At 32.9% G+C, this 20,501-nt stretch overlaps 1 protein-coding gene across 5 annotated transcripts in view; it reads left to right on the plus strand.

Annotated features, from left to right (window-relative positions):
* The window catches only part of mino (glycerol-3-phosphate acyltransferase mino), a 127,298-nt gene that overhangs the window by 32,140 nt on the left and 74,657 nt on the right, over positions 1-20,501 (plus strand). For 2 of the 5 annotated variants that reach the window (XM_089646618.1, XM_089646617.1), the window contains exon 2: positions 1,055-1,371. The exons of 2 other annotated variants lie outside the window; for them this stretch is intronic. In XM_089646618.1, coding sequence (XP_089502744.1) covers positions 1,310-1,371 — 62 coding nt within the window. In that variant the 5' untranslated portion in view covers positions 1,055-1,309. Of the gene's footprint in view, positions 1-1,005; positions 1,372-20,501 lie in introns of all 5 variants that reach the window. One more of the 5 variants, XM_089646619.1, reaches the window with a different exon arrangement.

Raw genomic sequence — 20,501 nt, forward strand, 5'->3', positions numbered from 1 at the left:
AAAAACCTCAAATACGGTATTAATACTGTTATTAATTATTTAAAAGATTTTTTACCGATTTTTTTTTTTTTTTAGAAAAAAATTAAATTAATCACTTTCAACCCAAATTTTCAATAAATTCAGATTAAATACTCCCCACAAGAGGGTTCCAAACACTTTAAAATTATAAAAGAGTTTTTTCCGTCTAGCTTGTATGAAACGAAACACTGTGCGCCGCCTGCAGTTGCTTCGTTCGTAATTCGTGGCTCGGTTCATTCATGGCTCAAATGCATACGTACCATTACAAGATTGCTAAAGACTGCATGCAGTAAGTGAGTGGGTTTCGGTAGCAATATAATAATTTTTATCTGCGTCTCTCCCGGATATTTCGTGCATAGATATCATAAATTAAGTAAAGGGTTCCTCAGAAGTGGTTGGTTTTTGATAATTCAAAATAAAACAACATAATGGGTTTAAACGCGTTTTAATTTCTGTTAAATTACAGCAGTTTTCGAATTTTTTATTTATGAAAAACAACCATTACTAAATGATCACCATCCAACTTTTTTACACTCATTTAGTCTGGAATAAATTTTTTTAAATCACTCGCTGTCGCATTTCTCTTGGAATAGCATTGATTTCGTCTGTGATTCTTCGCTTTAAAACATTCAAGTTGAGTGGTAGCCCAATACGAAAAGTCATCAGGCGTTAAACGTGGACTCCTCGGTGGTCAGTTGATGTCTCCTCTGCGACTAATTACTCTTTCAGGTAGTAAATCGTGAAGAGCAGCTAACAAGTCATTTGTTGCGTGGGATAAGGCTCCATCTTGCTGGAAAAATGTGTTGCGGTTATAGCCAATCTGATTTTGCATCTCTGGAGCCAAAAACGTCCGGATGTCGATCCGAACGAAAAACATTCCAAGTCACCCTTTATATTCGTGCTTTGGTCGCAACCTTATCTTTATTTTCTCTATCTTTTTCTCTTTCATATTGTTCGAATGATTGTACTTCTTTGATGAACCCACAGAAGCTATTGAATATGTACCTACTATTTATTTTTTCGCAATCTCTCGCAGATTATCTCTCTCCAGTGCTAAATGAAAATAATAATCAATCACCAGGTGAATAAATCAAAATATAATCAAATAATCCGAAATTACTATCTAGTGACGTACAGTGATTTAGAACGACGTCAAAAATGAACGGATTTTTAAACAATAATTATTATTTTCTTCATCAGTGCGAATTTGTGATGTGCGGAGGCAGCTTGTGAGACAAGAGTCGTTTTTGCTGACCCCCAGTGTAGCCAATAGTTAAGTTCAAGTTATAAGATGACGTGTTATCTGGAACTTTGTATATTTCTGTGCGTGATCTATTGGTTTTTCAATGAAAGGTTTGGAAATTTATTTATTATGTTTATCAATGTTTATTTTGTATACATAATTTTCTGTGGACTTTGTTCGTTCTTGATAACTAATAATTTATTTTATGTCTTTTGCGCAATTTATTTAACGTATTGTGTATTTATCATAATTTTCAACATTAAACACAGCTGTATTATATAGCTGTAAATCTTAAGTTTTACTAGTGAATTCTAGTATTTTTTACCGACATTGTTTTTGCAATACCAAATTGGTAAATCTTAATTTATACTTGTAATTTTTTTCGTTTACCGAAAGGTTGTGCTAATGTCCGAAATTAGTAAATATTTTGGGTTTATATACACCGGTTATACTTATTAAAAAATGTGTAAATGTCAGAAATGAAAGCTAGGATTTACCAATAAAACCAAAAGCTTACCTTTTTCGGAGTTTTACTACATTATTTTATGATATTTTTTTGTTTATTGTTATTAAGTTTAATTTGTAGAACTCCATTTTATTTATTTTTTTATATATACAATAATATTATTATTGGGTTTATAAAAACAGTTTATATTTAAACAAGTTCTGCTGTGTAATTATTATTACGCGTGACAGCTGTTTCGCCCTCTAAAGGCATTATCAAACTGTGGGTAGCCCACTTACAGACGATACATTTATATTATTTCTATGTAGGTATTTTAATTTCAATTACTGATTTCTCAATCGATTTCTGTGTAAAAATGTTAGAAATTATTGATGGTTATTACCCTAGTAAAGTTTCCCCAATTAGTGTAATGTAATAATAATTAATAATAATAATTACACAGCAGAACTTGTTTAAATATAAACTGTTTTTATAAACCCAATAATAATATTATTGTATACATAAAAAAATTAAAAAAAATATATTTTTTTGGTTCAGGCAAGATTTCTAAGGATTAAAGGCCTTACGAATGAATTAAGAGGTTTCCCGATAAACTTTTAGTAAATTTAGAATATATTTTCATGAAAATCTTTGCATTACAACGACAATTCTTCATGATATTATCAAGGCAAATCGATGAAACATTCTTAAATTGATGTTTTATTAATAAGGCCAATTCGTTTGCAATTTCTTTGGACTATTGAAAAATTGGATTATTGTAAATCGACAGTTTAGTTGTCGGCTTTAAAATTAATCCGAATCTTAAGTTTATTTATTACACTGTTATACGTGGTGGAATTATATAGTATTAAAATAGAAAATAAAACATTTTTTAACTTATTTCCACTTGTTTATTTTACCAGTACCGGTTTCGTCCTATTATGGACATCTTCAGGCTGGCAATTGAAATTCTTTTGTTACAGAATTTATACAAAATTAGGTACACAATGTCAAGGTAGGTTCATTTTTTTTTTGGGTTATTAAATTACAATGGTTCTTTAAGGTTAATATGTCATAAATAAGAAATAATAATATAACAATGGTTACTATAGCAGAATAATCGATAATTTAGTAAATAAAATAATGAATTTTCCTGCATACCACGCAGGACAATCCGGAAGAGAAGAATCAAACTGTATAAAAGAACACCTCCTTAGTTGGGCAAATCAAAAAGTGGGGGGGGGGGTTTATGATCTATTGAACATAATTTTGCATTTACCAGAAAACGAAAATTATTTCCACAAAGATAGAGATGTTAAAACTCTTAACGTTTGCAACAAAGGATCCGAAGATTACATAATTAAATTACACAACTGTTATTTAAGGTAAATAAGTCATGAATAACAAAATGTTCAATAATCATCAATACATACATCGCAAATTACTTAGAATAAAATGTTACCTCAGAGTCTAAGGTAACATTATTCAAATTAATTACAATGGATATATTAATGGCGACAAGTGGAAATAAGTTAAAAAATGTTTTATTTTCTATTTTAATACGAATCTTAAGTATTAAATAAAGAACATTAATTAATTATTTATTTATTTATACTGGGTTTTTACAGACGATCTCACTTACGTGAGAAAAATCCAGTTGTAAAAACTCAGTTAATATAATATATTATGTATGCGCAAATGTTATCATTATTAAACAGTACTGGTTGACATATACCCGGCGTAGCTCGTGGTTATGATTTTCTTGGAGTAAAATTTTAAGGTTGTGATTTCTAGTGTACCTGAAAACTGGGTCTATTTATAAGTTGGAAATAATATTATTCTGGAAAATTGAAATTGAATTGAAAACGTTAACTTTTTTGTTTCACCTGATCGTGCCACATCTTCGGGCGTCACCGACTTTCACCATTCACTACTGTATACCACGTTGTTACTATTAAAACAATACTATATCGCCTTTTATTTGATTCCGTATCTCATTCCAGTGTAGATATAATGAGTCTTTTCGGGGGCCCCCTACTTTTTACCATTTAAACCACTGTCTAAATACTCCTTACATCTAGAAATACATAAGAACATTCTAGATTTTTTTAGCGAAATTGGCCCAGTAGTTTTGAGTACACATATTTTTTTTTAAATATAGAGGACTGGAATTAAAACAATGTACCTAACTATTTTATTTATTTCGGTAAATTTCCGAATTCAACACGAAATTCGTTCGATTAATCATCTCAAACGTCCAGTGACAGATCTGATAAAAAAATCTCGGTTGGTGGTCGCGTCAAATATAGATTTACCATATCAAGAGTAGTCAAATCAAATTCCAGTACGAAATGACAATGTAGAAGTTATTACCCTGTGAACACAGTTATTCGATCTTTGTTGATTTATGTTTATTTTCTTCATGAAGATGGAATGTGATCATTTGTTTTGTTTCTACTATCTTGGTACGAAAACCCCTATGGTAGGCAGGAAAATACATTCTTCGGTTTTTTTCTCACGTCAGTTTTAAACACAAATAATACAGGGTTTTCCAAAGAGATGTGTTATTTTGATATTCAATCGTAAAAGATCAATGGTTTCGTTGCTTGTGTGGCACGGAGCGCCGTCTTGTTGAAAGTAAACGTTGTCCAGATCAATACCATCCAATTCCGGCCATAAAAAATCATTAAACATCTCTCGATAGCGCAATCCATTCACCGTAACTGTTGCTCCAGCCTCATTTCGAAAAAGTAAAGTCTAATGACTCCGCCGGACCATAAACCGCACCAAACAGTAACACGTTGAGAATAGAGAGGCTTTTCAACAATAACTCTTGGGTTTTCCGAGCCCCAGATGGGACAATTTTGCTTGTTGACGAAGCCACCGAGGTGGAAATGGGCCTCATCACTCAAGATGATTTTCATTTGATTCACTCAAGTGAATTTTAATAATTTCAATGCGTTGTTGAAGCATGTATCGTTCCATTTTTATTAATGGCGTAGTTTCTACTTGTCAAATGTCAAAAAATGACAGCTTCAAAAGTAACATCTACCGAAATAGCGGGCTATTCAAAATAACACCTCTTATTGGAAAACCCTATACTAACTTCCAGACGCAGCTGAAGTTTACTGGTAGCCAGATTAAGGGATTAATTTCCCTTCTCTCCGACTACTCTCACAGACTTACTGTCCAAGCCTTACTCTCGATGACTGCCCCCTCGTACTCGGTATCTGCCTTTTAAATTAAAATACAACAAAACACATTAAAAAGTTGACTTTACTAAGGCCTTTTCTCCCACGCCTTGGTTGGCGCGTGGAATACAATTTTCTTATTTTTCTTTCAATAATGTTAAAGGGACGTGACATAAACAATAGAAATATATCTTAGGAATAGGAATTAACAGTATCTTAGGCATGCATTTGCAATCGCTAATTATTATATTGTTTTTTAATTTTCTATGTAGTATTTTAACATATGTACTTATACTATTTCAAACATATAACCATGTAAAATGTGACCTTAGAACGGGGTACCCCAGTAAGGACACATTATCTTATATAAAAAATTGTTAAATAAAAAAAAATTATTATTGGTTTACAATAATAGCTTTGCCTTGGTCAGTGGCAATTATTACACCTCAGTGGGCAATAAAAGTCGGACCTTCTTCCCTTTGGAGCTAATGCAATAAAAATTGTGAGATTTGAAACTAAAAAAACAATATTCAAGGGTAACAAATAATTATAAGCAATAATTATTCGCCTGAAATATCAATACAAATTGAAAATATCTCCCGAGTAAAAATAAATGCCGCCAACGGGACACATTTTGGCGGCATTTATTTATACTTGGGAGATATTTTCAATTTGTATTGATATTTCAGGCGACTAATTATTGCTTATAATTATTTGTTAACCTTTATGCTATGCATAAAACCTTGTCTTATAAATATTAGTTTATCATTAAAAAATAATATTATTCAAGGGCTTCGGAAAGTAGGTACTCAAAGTATTAATCAATGCACACGAACCGATCTTTAAACATACATTTTATAGAGAAATAATTTTTAATTCTAGAAGGACATTGTGATTATGAAATACCAAGCTGTTAGACGTTTATATTTTGGATTTTACATTGCCGATTTGGGAAAGAAATATTCTATCGTGATAATATTGATATTAAAAATGGTGAGGAAATTAATCTTATGTCTAAATTATTTACAATGGGTATCGTCGCATTCTTTGGATGAACACATTTATTAATCCTAAATGATCACATAATTGTGTACTCTCATAATATACAATCTTCTATATTGATAAGTACATTATTTTTATTTAATCATTGAAGATAATAATAACAAATCTAAAACGAAAAATGTCAAAAAAATTAGAAAAAGATTCGGTCGCATCTAGAAATTGAACCCAGAAACCTTGCAGGGCTTTGCTCTGATCACTGAGCTAATCCTACACTACCTTTCGGTATTATTCAACTGTATACTATACTTCTACTAAGAACTACTTCTACTTTTATCTTCATTTTTGCAACGTATATTGGTTCTGTGTTCAATTTCTAGATGCGACCGAATATTTTTCTGCTTATTTTTTTTTCCTTTCTGGAATGTTAATATTTATTTATTTATTTAAGGAGAAAACACAGATACAGACAGTAATTAAAAGGTAATTTTGTAAAACAATAACTTGAGAATTCGCCCTCATCCTAACTATTTCTAGCAGATGGACTGGTAGATAACAATTTTAAATATTTTTTTACACGTAAATAAGGAAAAAGTGTTCAAGAAAATATTTTGTATATAGATAATGCTCAGTGTCAAATAAAAGTGCACAAATATTTTTTATTCAAGTTTAGAGATAAATCATAAAAAGTACTTAAAGAGTATAATGAATGAAGTAAGTACACATTTTTTTTTATAGGAAAACAGACTTCAATTTCCTACCAAAAGTACCATATGTATCAAAAAATATGTCGGAATCCTTCAGGTTTTGGTTTTTATTATACAATTCGCACATTCTTCTGATTGGGATCCCTGACACCAGCATTTGTGCGCGTCCGGCTAAGTCGTTAAGCCTCGTCGTTCTGGGTGGTATTTTAAAGTTTATTATCTTCAGTGATTAAATATTACAATTTGAGGTTTTGCCAAAATAGTTATTGCACTATAAAAAAATAATATTATTGAAATTTCCATTAATGGAGTACTGCACTTGGTTGGCGCTAACAATGAAGTCCACAATGAAGTGCGGGTACCCACCCTTATGTATGGCAGTGAGGCATGGAACTGGCAAAGGAAGGACGAAAATAGACTTGAATACTGTGGAAAATGAGGCGTATCTGTGGTAAAACCATATATGATCATGTGAGAAATAAGGAGATCCGTAAAGAATGCAAGCTAATGTAAGTGTAATGAGTAAGATTAAGAAAACGACGCTCGATGTAGTGGAATTTTCCTTTGTTTTGTTTTTATGGCCCTGTATACACACACGTGATTTTCTCACTGTATGCAATCTTCGCCTATATAGCCGCGTGACTGTGTAGGAAGTAGGTAGATTTTGTGATAGTATTTTTCTTTTTGATTTCTTTGTCATGATGCCAACTACCGTCTTGAAATTCAGCTTCCCTAACTTATCTCTTACCCGTGTTGTGTTGCGCTTAAGAATTATTATTGCTAATTACTATTTTTAGTCATTATCTCATTAGAAAGTTGGTTTTGATAGGTTAATCGTTAGAAAAGACGCCAGGATGACCGAAGACTCCGACTTCATATACTATAAAGCTCGCGTTAAGGCGAAGCTTAATGCCCAATCACTATTTTGATTAATCTCTATAACGAATTGGTGTACATTACGAATACCAAAAATATGCTTTAGATAAATTGAAGGTTTTCCTATCGTTTCGCTTGAGTAGAATACAAATTAAAAATAAATTACTATTTTTTTCAATAGAAATGTATGAACGCGTAAAGGAAACAACTTTAACAAAATACAGTATCATAGCTTTAGCTATGACAGTTTCACTTGATTAATTTTTTTGCTTTCTTATAAAATTATTTACAAAATAAATAAAAACCAGTTTTGTGCTTAAAATCGAACGTTTCTAGACTCCGTTTGTCAAGCGATTTTAATGCCTGTTACCTACAATATAAGGTATACCAAGAATATACACATTTTTGACTTGTAGCTTCCCCTTAATAGCCCCTTTCTTGTGTGTGTTTTATAGTTTTTATAAGTAGGTACGATGTTTTTAAATTTTTTTCAAAGCTATGTGTGTATTATTCTTGTTGTATATATAGCACTGCGCATACATTGTACATAGATACACATACATATATTTATATATAAATTATATGTTTTTTTAAATATTTTTATTGTTTATTTAATAATGTTTAGATTTACACTGTAAAATGAATATGTATATTATGATAAAAAAAATAATGTTCCGATTAATTAATTATACAGCGTGTCAATGGACATACTTGACTTACTCTAACAAGTGGTTACTAACATTATTTGGAGTAAAAAAATCAAATTAAATTTTTGTCTCCGGTAAATTTTTCTTTTTTAATTTATTTGAAAAAGTTTTTTTTTAATTTTTACACATTTCGCCACTGGTCACTCAACCGCCCAAACCCCACATCAACCCACCGTCCAATAGTTGAAAAAAAACGGCAAAAATGTCACCGGAAACCAAAATTTAATTTACACATTTTACTCCAAATAAAGTCAGGAATTGCTTGTTAAAGTAAGTTCATTGTGTCCTTTAACACTCTGTTAAACACATTATATTATGTAGGTTCTCATCGATATTTAGTCTACGTATGTGCCATGATGTAAACAAATAGAAAATAAAAAAATAAACAATAAGAACAGTAAAATCGCAAATCTATAAATTTTGCATCAATCGATAGATTCAGCCAGTTTGATTTTATGTTTTCAAAGTACAGTTGAATTGAATCTCGTAAATGACATTATCTTTTTATATGATTTGCTGGTTAATGTTTTTTGGTGCAAAGTTCTTCGGTCCATAATAAAGAATGGCAGTAGTACCTCAGAACGAGTTAGATAGGTTCCGAAAATCGCTCTTTTATCTGAATATACCTTATCAGAGGTAGACACAACAGGATAGGGAACGGTAAAAAATATATCTGAAATTTATTATATTTTTTTAATCTAATACAAAGTAAAAATTAATGCATTAATTATATCATTAGAGTCTATGATTGTTCTTTGATTCGTTTACGAATAACATTCTCACACATGTAGCGCACGTCAACGACCATCTCACTCAACGTGGTAATCATAGACATATGAATATTAGTAGACCTGCCCTAAGTGATTAAAAGCGTATTATCCCCACTCCCCATACCGGTTCCATTGGAGCCGGCTGTGCTCGCGTATGGCCTCAAGTGAAATTTGAAAACGTGACGTCATCATTCTTGTGCGAACTATGGTCGAGGCATCATCGGTTCATTTTACGAAATAACACGGCAAAATGTTGACTTGTACTATGAAAACTTGTAAAAATAGATGTGAAAAAGAGAATAAACCCAATTGTCGTATTACATTCCATATGTAAGCATTATTTTACTTTATTTTAAGCATATTCACATCGTATAATATGAATCAGTTGTTACTATCACATCGAGAAACGTTTGGACGCGAAACACAAAGCTGGTTGGTTGCTGGGAAGTAAATTATGAACATTTATAAAAGTGTCTTAACTAAATGCTTTAACGAAATATTCGACTCTGTAATGTCTCGAGTAATTTGCGCTCCCATGTAAAAATGTCTATTCATTCAAAAGCAAATTTTACTTTTAAGAAGTAATTGGTGATATTATAATGCGAGATGCCTATTTACTGTCAGATTGATTTATTGACGAATCACAGTCAGCTTCGTTCTTCAACAGTTGATTTTACCCCTCGCCATTATCTTCTCGTCTATTAATTCCTATGTCTGTGGTGGTAATACAATTTCAGTCTAATATCAAACCTGATCAACATGGTACTCATATTTGTAATAGTTTAATTTAGAATTTTTAAAGTCATTATTATCAGCCTTCAGGGACAAATTAAATGTATCTAATTTATTGTTCTAAGAAGATTCTAATAACGGGGTTTGCTCGACGCTCACTTTTTAATTATTTCTGATGAACGTGTTACTAATATCTCACATGTTTCTAGAGCGATTACAACTGATTAATATTGTTACATATTTAGTTTTTATCAGTTTTACATTACTTTAAACCAAATAAAGTATATATAAATACTCATCGCTTCGACAAGGCGCCTCCAGGCATCCCTGTCCTGGGCTACTTCAGCGTTCTCCGTCCATAGCAGGACCAGCCTCTCCTCGCGCAGATTGAGGAGTTGCTGTAGAAATATGAAGTTCTACGAGGTCTAATTCACTAATAAGCCATATGTGTGTATAACATCTAAAGTCAGTCTCTATTTTTCAACAAGTTTGGCGGCAGCTCGCGTGTGAAATATGGCTCGTATGTCGGACTCGAAGAAAGTAAACGGCATTATTTACACAAGGCTACCGAATTAATTATTTTTTATGCTAATATGATTGCGAAAGTTACGTAATTTGTGATTTTCATAAACTTTACCATCTTCATTTTCATTCTGTATTTTAATTTCATTTCCCGTTAGATTTAAAAATTCTGATATTTTGTGCCTCAGTAGATATCAATGCACGAAATTTGGTTTATGATGAATATTCTAGAAATTAAAAATATTTCTTTGTAATAGCGTGGTACGTAGCGAATTAAAAAAAATCAACGATCATAGTAAATTTTTATTTTATGCCAATTTGCTAATCCGCGGTTTAAAGTTAAATGATAATAAAACTATAATCCTACACGCGCCATTCCTAATAAAATACTTACTCATAAATCGAAGATTAAAAAAATGGCTGGTGCAATTTTTTTCTTTAACCCTCAGGCTTCTGACATATTCTGACAGACGAATGGAATATACATGGAATATTTCTGAACGTATCCGAAAACTAAAAACTGCCTTTGTAAAGTGATGATATACGCTTTCAAATTTTAATATAAGATATAAACATAATTTTTAAAATATTAAAATGTTGAATGCGAACAAAAAAAAAAATATTATGTTAATTTATGTTTTTTTTTAAACTAAAAAACACGCATGTTATTAGACAAATGTATTTATTACAAACACTGCAGTCACCTCACCTATTTTGTTTCATGTAAAAATGATTTTAAAAAATTCGCGAAGGTTCATATATTTTTTTCTAAACCGTTGGTTTCATAAAGGTGCACATTTTAATTCTTCTGTGGTTAACTTAGAAATTTGAATATAAAGCGTGGTGGTTTCTCTTTCTAACATAATTTAGATCATATTCCTCACCAATCATGGTTGTTCCCAAAAGCGGACATTAGCCTGAGGAGCCTAAGCCTAACAATGAAGAGCTATTAAAAGGTTTTCAAACGCTATTAAAACATTTCAATGCCTCTGCATAATAACTCTAGAGGTAGGGTTCTTCTCCATCTCATTTTTGGGCGATCTCTGTGAACTTTCCGAACCAACGACACAGTCCAATGAGATTTGTGTTGCATCTGTCATGTTTAATTGCACCACTTCCGCTTGCCCGGCGGCAGCAGGTCCAAAAATATCAAAATTGAGATTGCGGTCTTTGTCAATCCACTCATTTTTTCTGTCCCGTAAGAAGAATAAATTTAACAAAATTATACATTTTTTAAAATATTCTTTGATATCGTAATATTATAATGATTAAAAATCTTTCATTTGAACTTCGTCCCAATTTCAATCAGGAATAATTAATTAGCGTTAAGCTCAATTTAAACGGTTCCTTAAGTATTCTGATTAGAAATGTCACTAAAACAGTTCTTATTCCATTAACTACTAGGTACTTTTACTACCTATCCGGCTTCGCCGGATATTCAACATTTTTGTTGTTATTAAAAGTTTTTTGTAAAATATTGATCAAATCATAATAAACGTTAATCATAACCTCTCGTGATAAAATAATGTCTTTGCAAGCTGGAAATAGTTGCATTGTCTTACAAATTCCATCAAGAAAAGCCATGCTAATCCATGACACCAGAGCTCACCGGTTGAGAGTTTTTGTTGTTTCAGGAAATTCAGGATTTAAAAACCACTTAAAGCTTTTTTGCAATTTAAAGTGAGGAAAAAATGTAATTTCTGAACAGCTGCCCGGAGCAACTATCTACGCAATTTCCACAATTTTGCGGAAATGTGCGAGGCTAAACGAAGTGGACAGGTGAATATTTTTTTTTACATTAACCCCACCCAGGAGGCCCTGAAGAAAATATTTTCCCTCAGGGCTCCCCGAGAGGTCAAAGGGTCTCCTCAAACCAGCCTCTCCCGATCTGGCACGCCACGCAGCTGGTGGGCAGACGCATCCTGAACACACCTCAACCGATACAACCCCTGATAAATCACCAAACGTTGGGGTAACCTATGACAGGGATGTTGGTTATCCAATAAATGTTTCCGGAGGTGGCGGTAGCAAAAACCGCCCTTCAAATTGGTATCTGGTCACTAAACACGTCTAAAGCTAGCAATGTTTTGATTCTGAATGGTTGTCTCTCATCAGGGCAATTCAGAAGCCATCTACCACTCTTGTGAACGCAAGCAGAATTGTTGTGAAATGGGATGCAATACACGGGATTGGGAGTCGTGACATTTTCCCAATGAACAGACCGGTTAAGGCGGTGGTGGTACCATATAAATTGTGCATTACTTTTCCACAATTGGGTTGTCTTATCTTCCTTCCGTCCAGACTGGCAGACACCAAATTAATTACGGTAATATTATAACCTTGTCGCTTTGACATATACACATCATAACTAACCTTTGGTCGCAAACTCGAACTGGAGAGATTGGCGAAATGATTAATTATTTATTTTATTAACTCGAGACAATGACATTAGCTATCTGTAGGCCGACTTCGCACCACTATCACGTTATATGAAGATGATTTTGGTTTGATTTGAGACATTGATTAGATATATTATAGATACTAGAAACAATGGCATGGAAGCGTGCCGGTTGTGGTCGAGCTACGACCAAATTGCACGGACTATCAACGTGGCTATGCAATGAAAGTATGCGTTTCATGTGTAGGCAGAAACGAAGGCGCGGTGCCGCCAGTGGCGGATCCAGGGGGGGGGTCACGGTGGTCATGACCCCCCCCTGGGCCCCAGCCCAGGGGGGGTCTTGACTACCTAGGTCCTGGGCCCATCCAGGACCTAGGTGGACCACTAATTAAAATTGTGAACGCCTAACCGGACTGGCACTTCTCCACGTTCATAAAAACGTACCAATTGAAGTAATGAGGTGATAACGCGTTTCGGGAGAAGAAGTAAACGAAAAATTGATTTTGTTATTTAAGATGAAGCTATACGTTTTTTTTTATTTTATTTTTATTTTTTTATTTAGTAACTATATTACATTTTTTTAAACATTTTTATAAGAATTATATATATTTATATGATTAATTGATATAGATTTTTATAGTCCTCCTCACTAGGAGATCCTGTGCTGAGGGGGACTAGGTTTTGAATAATTTTTCAGCGACTTCTATGGTTCGACTTCATGTTTTGGGTAAGGTTTTCCAGAAACTTCTACGACGATGTTTTTAATAGGCTAGTGAGTTCTTTTTCCGGTAGTTCCTTAAGCCAAGATTTAATGTCCTTAATGTAGTGATTTTTGGTTTTAATTTGTTTGATACTAAGTGGGAGTTTGTTATATACCTTTATTGCTAAAAAATTAGAACTTTTTTGTCCAAAGGTAGAGTTACACTTTGGTATATTTTGTATCTCTGTTTCTTTGGCTCTGGTTTTATGTAAGTATGTGAGGTGTTTACTTCTGAATTATTTTTGAGGTGGTGTACCTGAATGTTTTTGGCATAGATTTTCTGTATACTTGGAACGTCAAAATGCTTAAAAATTTCTGTTGTTGACGTCCTTATGGGGACCTTTAGTATGGTGTATGTAAATTTGATAAAAATACATATACCTAGTTTTTAAAAAGTATGTATTAGTTACATTTTGTTAATATACACGGTGTCCGGAAACTCGTAGTACAAGCGGGAAACTGGAGAATCTACACCACATGGGGAACCCAAAAAAACATAAAGTTTTTTGATTTGAGCATTTTCAAAAAAAAAAAAAAAAACCAAAAAAAAATATTTTTCGGCTATTTTAGGGTTAAAGTTTTTTCTGGTGTTTAGGGTTGAATAACAGATGTTTTAACCCTGCAGAGCAGAAATATTTTATGATTACACCGGGTTAAATGAAGGGTGATTTCAAAATAATGCTTCAAATCCGAGTTTCTTCATTTGTTTTACTTTAAAATAGTTTTAATTAGTTGGGTACTTTGATCTTCAGTAATAATTTATAAGAATTTGATTAAAAAAATAAAATAAAAAAATAAAAAAAAATCAACTTCAAACTCGATTTACTCGATAACGAAAGCTCAAATAAAAAAAAAAAATACTACAAAATCGACTCCAAATGTGATGTAGATTCACCAGTTTCCCGCTTGTACTACGAGTTTCCGGACACCCTGTATATATATAAATATATATATATATATTATATTTCACTTAATCAAGTTTCTTTTTATTAATATATGTAGCTGGGAGCAGTTCCTTGATAATGTCTAATACTGATATTTGTTTGCCGGGTTTGAACCCGCGATCTCCGGATCGCTAGCTGGCAGCCTTTCCCCTCTACCATGGAGGCCGTCGAAATTTTACTTTTTGTTTTAAAATAATATATATTGTATTCGTTTTAATTATGCTCTTTTTGGAATAAATTCAGCATAGGTAGATGCAAGTTATTTATTTTCACCGTTTTTTTTTAAAGTCTATGTATCCATAAATTGATGTATCTAATGTAGAATATTTTCATTTGAGAAATTTTAGGTTGACGAATATAATGCTTAAATTCAGTATTGGTAGATCAGAGTTAATATTTTATAAGAATAATTTTTAAATATATGTAGCTGTGAGCTGTTCCTTGAAAATGTCTAATACTGAGATTTGTTTGCCGGGGTTCGAACCCGCGATATCTATTGTATTTGTTTTAATTATGCTCTTTTAGGATAAATTCAGAATAGCTAGATGCAAGTTATTTATTTTAACCTTTTTTTAAGTGTATGAATCCATAAATTGATGCATCTATTGTAGAATATATTTAAACCTAGCTGTGAGTTGTTCCATCATCATTTCTAATATTGAGATTGGTTTGTTGATTTGTTTCCAAAAAATTTATTTGTAAATAAATTTTACAAAAATTTTAGATGTGGAAATTTGATAAAGTGTATGTAAATTTGATAAAAGTACATATACCTAGTTTTGTAAAAGAACGTATTAGTTACATTTTGTTAATATATATACATATATTATTTAACTTAATCAAGTTTCTTTTTGTTAATATTTATATGTACCTATTAATAATTCACTTTCAGAATATTTTTGTTTGGTTTGTAAATAAATAAAATTTTATAAATATTTACTTTTATTAGCGTTCCCCATAGTTTGAGGATTATCGATAATATTGACTACGCTGCCGGCTCGGCCGCTGCTGGCAAAATAGAATGGACGGTATTCATCCACCAGGTAACAAGGTATTAACAAGCGTATGGAAGCATCGGCGAACGGAGATCTCGCTGGGCGCTTCCGTATTGCAAGTACCGCGTTATGGCAACAATATTTATTTCAAATTACTTGCCTCGTGCAAATCAGGCCAAAATATGACGGTGCAAGGCGCTCGGTTTTAAAATTTATAAAGCACAAGAATCGAAATATTTCCAGCGTTTATATTCCTCTTAAATATGGAAGTACAGTACTTACATTTATTAATAACATTTGCTGCACACGATTGGTCCTAAAGGAGTTCAAATTTTTTAATTCATTCGGCCTCACTATTGAGAAGAGCACGCTGGAAGGCATTAAGGCGGGAACACATTATTAAAACCCGACGCGACCCGATGAAACGCGATGCGTGTTGAGTCGAATCAAATGTATTGTTTTCTTATGACCAGAAACACACTATGAACATCCGACATGGCGTCGCGTCGGATGTTCATAAAGGCGGGAACACATTATTAAAACCCGACGCGACCCGATGAAACGCGATGCGTGTTGAGTCGAATCAAATGTATTGTTTTCTTATGACCAGAAACACACTATGAACATCCGACATGGCGTCGCGTCGGATGTTCATAGTGTGTTTCTGGTCATAAGAAAACAATACATTTGATTCGACTCAACACGCATCGCGTTTCATCGGGTCGCGTCGGGTTTTAATAATGTGTTTCGACCTTTATTCTACTCTTCGATAGACTGGATAGACACTTCATACCTACAGTGAATATTACAGTGGAACGATTAAAATTCTTTACCAGGAAGCAAAGAAATAACGGTCAACAAGCTGTTATTATTTGTCTATTTTGTCGTGACAAGCAAAGTGTTACAATAATAATGTCGAGTCAAATTCTGCAAATGCAGAATGCTACGGATATGGTTGGCGAGTGGAAACGTTTTAAGCAATCATTTCTTTTATATATGATGGCGAATAACTACAACGAGGAAAAGGAAATTCAAAAAGTTGCAAGATTCCTACACACAATACTATGTTGAAGACACACCTGACACCATGTTATATTGTGGTGAAATAAGAACACGATTAATAATTGTAATCTGTACTGTATTGGTTGACAATTGACATTACACGAGCCTACGCCGCCCGGGCTTGCGGAGCAAAAGACAATCTTAATGATATACCTAGTGTTACCACATCCAACAATACCAACTTTTTACTTGTATATATTATTATCAAAATTAAATTATAACTTCTTGTAACTGTAACTGACCGGACCTAAGTCCTCCATCACAACACAAGCAAGCATTTTCGGCTTTCTGTGGTGGTGGTAGGAGTTATTGTTGGGTTATTCGTAACCCCGGAATGTTTGTCTTTCTTTAAAAAAAAAAAAAAAACTTTCCACGACTACGTGACCCCCCCCTGGCGCCAAAGCTGGATCCGCCCTTGGGTGCCGCTGTGCGCAGATGCGATCTGCACCTAACACTTTAGAATAGTTAAAATACCTCCAACTTCTGGCATTTCCCATACATTCCGTTGGCAGCAAGCTACACTAGCGCCTTCCATCGGCGGGATTTGTGCGGGATGGTTTTCTTTAATATATTTCAATATGAAATTTTTATTTTTTATTTTATGTTAGTATATTCTAAAAACTATTTTTTTTTTAAATAAATGTTGGGTAGATATAATTATAAGGTACCTATATAAGACCTTACTGCTTTTTTGCTCATACATAAAATATTAATGTTGCTATAAGGTTTGTATTAACAGTCATAAGCCCACCACCGCCGCCAACTACGTAAGTACTGCGTGAATTCAATCATTTGCCGCCATTGCCATGAAGGAACGCAACATGCCACATTAGCGCCTCTAGCGGACAGATTTGCCATCTAATACAAGTAAATACTGCCAATATTTTACCGTAGTTGGGCAAATTATTAATATGTATATTCATAAGTAGGGTATTTCGAGACACTATTGTGCACGCGATTATTAATATTGGTTTATGACCCATATCCCTTGTTTCTATTATCTATGATATACGTCCATATAGTGTTAAGCTCCTAGATCTGGAGGGAGTGTGTTCAAATCGAATCCTAAAGACAAAGTAATTTTTTTTTAGATAAAATTTGTATTTACAAAAAACGTTTGCAACGTGTTGATAAGCATCGTGATATGAGAAAATTTCCAAAAGGTTTCGTCCAGTCTATTCTTTAAGATAATTAATAAATTTGTAAAATTCTGGTATTTCTGAATTATTTAAAAAATTTCTTTAAATTTTACCATTCTTCCTCCACAACTCGCAATATATTTTGAAAATTGACTAATTAATCGGTTCAACTGAAGGAAATCTGAAACGTCACTAAATTATATCATGAAAATTGACTAATTAATCGGTTTAACTGAGGGAAGTCTGAAATGTCACTAAATTATATCATGAAAATTAACTAATTAATCGGTTTAAAGTCTGAAATGTCACTAAATTATATCATGAAAATTGACTAATTAATCGGTTTAACTGAGGGAAGTCTGAAATGTCACTAAATTATATCATGAAAATTGACTAATTAATCGGTTCAACTGAGGGAAGTCTGAAATGTCACTAAATTATATCATGAAAATTAACTAATTAATCGGTTTAAAGTCTGAAATGTCACTAAATTATATCATGAAAATTGACTAATTAATCGGTTTAAAGTCGGAAATGTCACTAAATTATATCATGAAAATTGACTAATTAATCGGTTTAACTGAGGGAAGTCTGAAATGTCACTAAATTATATCATGAAAATTAACTAATTAATCGGTTTAAAGTCTGAAATGTCACTAAATTATATCATGAAAATTGACTAATTAATCGATTCAACTGAGGGAAGTCTGAAATGTCACTAAATTATATCATGAAAATTAACTAATTAATCGGTTTAAAGTCTGAAATGTCACTAAATTATATCATGAAAATTGACTAATTAATCGGTTTAACTGAAGGAAGTCTGAAATGTCACTAAATTATATCACGAAAATTGACTAATTAATCGGTTTAACTGAGGGAATTCTGAAATGTCACTAAATTATATCATGATAATTGACTAATTAATCGGTTTAAAGTCTGAAATGTCACTAAATTATATCATAAAAATTGACTAATTAATCGGTTTAACTGAGGGAAGTCTGAAATGTCACTAAATTATATCATGAAAATTAACTAATTAATCGGTTTAAAATCTGAAATGTCACTAAATTATATCATGAAAATTGACTAATTAATCGGTTTAACTGAGGGAAGTCTGAAATGTCACTAAATTATATCATGAAAATTGACTAATTAATCGGGTCAACTGAGGGGAGTCTCAAATATCACTAAATCTATATAAATGGAAATGTTCGTTTGTTCAAAATCTTAAATCTCAGAATGTTCTTCATCGATTGCTTTGAAATTTTGACGCCACGTTGCATTAGAATACGCGTGTGTTTTTATATAACTATATTATATAGATGTCAACTGTGACATGTAAAAACATATTTTTTTGAAAAAAAACACTATTTGTTGGACAAACGTGCTTTTTTAAAGAACAGCGCCATCAGTTGGACGTAAAAGCAACACGCGCTATTGTTACTCTATCTGCACAAACACACTGAGTCACAGCAACGCGTAGCGGGGTACAGCTAGTTATATCATAAAATTGACAAATTAATCGGTTCAACTGAGGGAAGTCCGAAATATCACTAAATAAAATACACGTGAGCGAGACTCCAGGTGTTTCATTTAAATGTTTTGCCTAATGGTTTTCATTGGCCCACCGGTATGATATACTAGCGCAAACGTATTTATTTTTATATTTAAATAATATGCGAGCAACATTTTTTCGTGTAATTTTTGTCTGTGGACGGAAAAGGAGCAGTTTTCTAGGTTATACAATAAATAAGGTATAATCACAGACCAAATAAAGGATTGAACCGTAGATAATATGCAACATAATGGTAAATGAATCCTGAAATTATGTTCAAAATTGAAGTTTCACCGGGATTCTTTTTTCTAAATAATAAGTTAGAAACACGCTGTACGCAAGCAAAGCTTCTGTATGAGTACTTTGTTCGTGTCAAGTGCTGTCTGCGATACCTACGCAGACAGGACTTGATTTAATTTAACCAACAATTCTTTACGTTATTTTGAATAAAAAATATAATGACATTTTGGTCTCCAATGACTTTTTTCAACCAAAAACATAAATCAGTAGGTATTTGACAGTTATGATCGGGGTGGGGGTTTAGGCGGTAAGTCGGACGAGTGACCAGTGACGACACGTGATGAATTTTTTAAGAAAAAAAATAAATAAAAAACGACAAAAATGTCACTGGAGACCAAAATGTCACTGGATACCAAAATGTCACTGGATACCAAAATGCCACTGGAAACCAAAACGTTAAAGTAAGATATGTACGTCTCTAAACAACCTGTACAGGTTCATCAACCTATAAATAGTATAAATTGTATGTTGGAATGTGATAGTAATGCTACCGTGTTAATACATTTAAGTTACTCTTTTTTCTATATTGCTTGATGAATAAAAAACGCAATTAGGTTTCACTCTCAATTAACTTGCTCACAGTGACTCACCTACTCTTACCCTACTGCTTCACAATAATAATACAGAATCTAGGTTACTTTCTTCTTCTTTCTTTGGCCGTTTGGTTTTTTGTGTGTTAGTATAATATTGTCTATTTGTTGTGGTTGACCAAATCGATGACGAACAATGCCTACCGCTTAAACTGAACACTGCGAAAGTAATTTATGAAGTATGTATGCAGGAAAATTATATTTTTGTTACGATTTATTATTTATGGAATAAATTCTCCTTTGCAATACTCTCCCCTGTAATTTATGTACTGTTTCGTATAATTGCCTTACAGCTGCTCTGTAATTTAATTCAATACTATTTTAGAAATGTGACATGACTAATTTTGTAAGAGCGGGAGCCTCGGTATCAGCTCAATATTTTTGTACGGCTCAAAGAGCCGGCTCAATTTAACGACGGCTCAATCGTACGTATGAGAATACTGTTCTAGCCCGAAACGACTCGCTCGATACAGCTCCCCCGCTACGGCCCTCCCGATCTGGCTTCCAGCTCCCAGCTTCTGAATGATCGTACGTCTTCTGGTACC

The sequence above is a fragment of the Hesperophylax consimilis genome, chromosome 25 (assembly GCF_061612785.1).
Source record: "Hesperophylax consimilis isolate HC1 chromosome 25, BYU_Hcon_1.0, whole genome shotgun sequence".
NCBI classification, from domain to species: Eukaryota; Metazoa; Arthropoda; class Insecta; order Trichoptera; family Limnephilidae; genus Hesperophylax; species Hesperophylax consimilis.